Here is a 3,789-nt window from a genome sequence, read left to right on the forward strand (position 1 = left end):
ATAACTCTCCCTGTAGATGATCATACATACAGTAGCTTACACTCCATTTACATGTTTCTAGACAGATCTGGAAGTGTCTAATTCACTTGTTGTTGTGTCATTATTCAAGATAATGAATAGGCAACAGTCTTATAGTGGTGGGTAAAATAGATTAGGCTATTTCAAGGAACTATAGTCTGATCATCAAATTTCATTTAAATTGTTCTGTAGGCTTACTATAAATCCAAATGGAAAGCATGAATTTACATAAATATCATTTTTTCATCCTGTAGTATAGGCTGCATTTATTGGTTGCACTATCATGTGGTACAGTAGCCTAATCATTGTAAAGTATGAGGGATGCTGATGCGGGTCTAGAGACAGACTAGAGTCATTACGAGGCACAGTAGAGCGTACCTGCTGCACAGACAAGACCGAACAAAATAACTATTGTGGAGCTCTTCCAAAGGTAAGTCCCTCTCTGACAATAGTCATCCTGCAGATTTCTATGAAATGGGAACTTTGGTCTTCTCAGTCATATGAATTTCACTCACCATTCTCACTGAGCTTATACAGTAAAGCAATTGTTTCATAAGAACATAAGTGCCATTTGATAAAGTTATAGTAAAATATAACAACAATAAATCATGATGGAGGGGATTTGTCCAAATGTCAACCTTTCCTGAATGAGTATGGTTATGATGACATGTTTTTGAGGGAATGTTGTTGGCTTTATCATTTTCGAACTGTGTTCAAATACATCTGTATTTGATTATTTGCTAGGATTTTGAGGATTTTCTAATAATTTCCTATAAATAGCCGACTACCAAATACTTATTTCAAATACTATTTTCAAATACCTGGGTTAAATGCATGGGAGTGTATTTGAGTCAGTGTATTTGAGTATTTCTAAATACATTCCAATATTCAACTATTTGTCTTTACAAATAAAAAAATATCTAAATACTTACTCCCAAATGTCTTTCCAATACCTTCAATAGTATTTGAACACAGATCTGATCGTTTTCCTTTTCTATTTCCTTTTCTTTAAAAAAATCTGTCTGTATCTGCAAAGTTTTTAATGGCAAAATGTACACTATACCTTATTTTTCTAATGTGATTCCACTTGGAAGGGGATTTGTGAAAATGGAGATTGCGTCACTGAATGAAACTGCTGTGAACAGCAACACGCACGGCGTCGCTATGGACAGCGGCACAATGCACAGTGTCGCTATGGACACTGCCAACCGCACCTATATGCCTTATTACCTGCATTCCACCGGCATGGCCATCAGCTACATCCTATGCTATGTGGTGGTTCTCCTGCTCTGTGTCGGAGGGAACGTGCTGGTCTCCCTGGTGGTCCTCCGGAACCGCAACATGCGCTCTGTCACTAACCTCTTCATCCTCAACTTGGCCATCAGTGACCTGCTCATTGGAGTGTTCTGTGTTCCAACGACTTTGATTGACAGCCTGATATCAGGTAGGGAGTTTTGCTTGTTATAGCCTGGACTCATTATTGGGATGCTTGTCGTGACAAATTATAGTTACTACTGGTGCATACATTTGTTGCTTTGGGAATGAGTGTTCAGAACTGTTCTGCAGTCCTTTTGTCTGCATCATTAAATCCAGCCAGCTAAATTCCCAGTCTGCTTTGATTTAACATTTTCTTAACCTCTTAGGAATTGAGCATAATATTGGAATAGTGCTTGTATTTTGATTCAAATGGGACTTTCTTTGTATTTATCAAAGGTTTCCCTGTGGAGTGGAGTGAAAACGCTGAATTTCAATCAACTTGGTGTTGATATGATTTAAAAAGTGAATATCTATTACATGTATGTGTTTTCCCACCTTTTCAGCCCTTTGCTCCCTTCACATATATTTACACTGAGTATACAAAACCTAAAAATACACAGTGAAACAACAAGTCAATAGTGTCCTTCTTAATCCCTGCCAGCTATGTATATGTAGCCTGGTCCCAGATCTGCTCGTGCTGACTCCATTGCTGTCTTAAGCCAAACATGTTTGGCATGACAATTCTTTAATGAGTCGGCGAGGGAGAGCAGAAACAGACTGGCAACCAGGCTACTGCTTGTGTAATGAAGTTTGTCTTTTCAGGATGGCCATTTGGCCAGATTACATGCACCATGAGCAACCTGGTCCAGGGGATGTCAGTGTCAGCATCAGTCTTCACTTTGGTGGCCATAGCTGTTGACAGGTAATACCCCAGTGGGCTAGTCTGATAGACCACCAGACTAGCCCTGTCCCACATCTGGTTGTGCTCTTGTGAATTTCATTGCTTTAAGTGTCAAGCCATACATTTGTAAAGGGTCCTCTTTCATCATATTCAGCGTTTTGTTATTGGGTAGCCTTAATGATGGTAAAGAATGGATGACCAAAAGAATGGTCTATTACCATCTCAATGATGGCAAAGGACTGGAAAAGGAGAGGGAATCTAGTAATGGCTGACAGAGAAATCTTTAATTGCTTTACTAATGCAGGGACTATATTGCATTTTGTGATAATAATTTTGCACAAATAATCAGTGAGTAATATTCACAATGCCGCTGGTGCCATCTGAAGGGTGATGTCTCTCTTTCTTTCTCTACCTCTCACTACTTTCTCAGGTTCACAGGTATTGTGTACCCCTTTAGACATCGGATAAGGCCTGTGACTGCTCTCCTCACCATCCTCTTCATCTGGGTGCTGGCGTTTGCTGTCATCTGCCCCTCGGCCGCCAACCTGACTGTCATCCAGCTGGAGGACACCTACATGCTCCAGGACAACCAGACCTACCCTGTCTTTGTCTGCTTCGAGAACTGGCCCCGACCCGAGATGCGTCGGGTCTACACCATGGTCATCTTTGTGCACGTGTACCTGGCCCCCCTGGGCATCATCAGCATAATGTATGGCTGCATCGCTGCCAAGCTCTCTATCAACCTGAGGCAGGTGAGGCTGGCAAAAGTGCGAAGGGCCCGCTCCCAACGCCGTGTTAAAGTGATCAAGATGCTGACCATGGTGGCTGTGCTCTTCATGGTGTCATGGCTACCTCTGTGGACGTTAATGCTGCTGACTGACTATAGGGATCTGGACACGCAGCAGATTGACTTCCTCAGCAGCTACCTGTTCCCTGTGGCCCACTGGCTGGCCTTCTTTAACAGTGGGATTAACCCCATCATCTATGGCTTCTTCAATGAGAACTTCCGCAGGGGGTTCCAGGCTGCAGTGGCCTGCAGGCCCTGTTCACAAACAATAACAACAGTTGTGGTTAATACACGCTTCAACTTCCCGCCTCCTAACAGAGTATTCAATGATAACCCTGAGTCATCTGGTGGGAAGAAAGGCCACTGCTCCAAGGCCACTCCCAAAATTATCCCACATGGAACCCATGGAATCGTCCTGGATGACAGGAATGTTGCACCCAACAGGGTAATTGGTGCCTGGGTGGAGTGACTGTAATTAGGGCTATGACGATTATGGAATTTTGGGCAATGATTGTCATGCAAATTGTCTTGTTTTATTTTGTCATAACAGTTACAGGCGGGGTTCTACTAAGCTAATGCATATAATTGTTTTACGATGTCATACCATAGATCATTTAGCTTTTTGATTTTGAATTGTAGGACTCCTGTATGGATAAAAAATATATGATTTAAAAAATAATAAAACATTGAATTTGGCTTTACTGTTAATAGCCTATAGAAACACATTGAATACCACATTCATACATGGCAAAACATGTTCCAAAAATCATTCAAAAGGAAGTATGATTTGATGTGTCTGAAATACATCTGAGAGAAACAAAAAGCA

The 3,789-nt window shown here is 41.5% G+C and overlaps 1 protein-coding gene across 1 annotated transcript; it reads left to right on the forward strand.

The window, feature by feature from the left end:
- The first annotated feature begins 1,175 nt into the window (after nt 1-1,175).
- npffr1l1 (neuropeptide FF receptor 1 like 1) lies at nt 1,176-3,507 on the forward strand. The gene is made up of 3 exons (XM_020457209.2): nt 1,176-1,462; nt 2,098-2,197; nt 2,607-3,507. Exons 1-3 carry the CDS (start codon nt 1,183-1,185, stop codon nt 3,430-3,432), a joined length of 1,206 nt encoding a protein of 401 aa, XP_020312798.1. The 5' UTR covers nt 1,176-1,182; the 3' UTR covers nt 3,433-3,507.
- Nucleotides 3,508-3,789: the final 282 nt, after the last annotated feature.

The sequence above is a fragment of the Oncorhynchus kisutch genome, linkage group LG23 (genome assembly GCF_002021735.2).
Source record: "Oncorhynchus kisutch isolate 150728-3 linkage group LG23, Okis_V2, whole genome shotgun sequence".
Taxonomy (NCBI): domain Eukaryota; kingdom Metazoa; phylum Chordata; class Actinopteri; order Salmoniformes; family Salmonidae; genus Oncorhynchus; species Oncorhynchus kisutch.

Excerpts from the sequence above, each read along its gene's own strand:
- npffr1l1 (XM_020457209.2), top strand. The coding sequence starts at position 1,183 with ATGGACAGCGGCACAATGCACAGTGTCGCTATGGACACTGCCAACCGC. Across the intron at positions 1,463-2,097 it reads GATTGACAGCCTGATATCAG|GATGGCCATTTGGCCAGATT; the intron begins GTAGGGAGTTTT and ends TTGTCTTTTCAG. Across the intron at positions 2,198-2,606 it reads GTGGCCATAGCTGTTGACAG|GTTCACAGGTATTGTGTACC; the intron begins GTAATACCCCAG and ends CTACTTTCTCAG.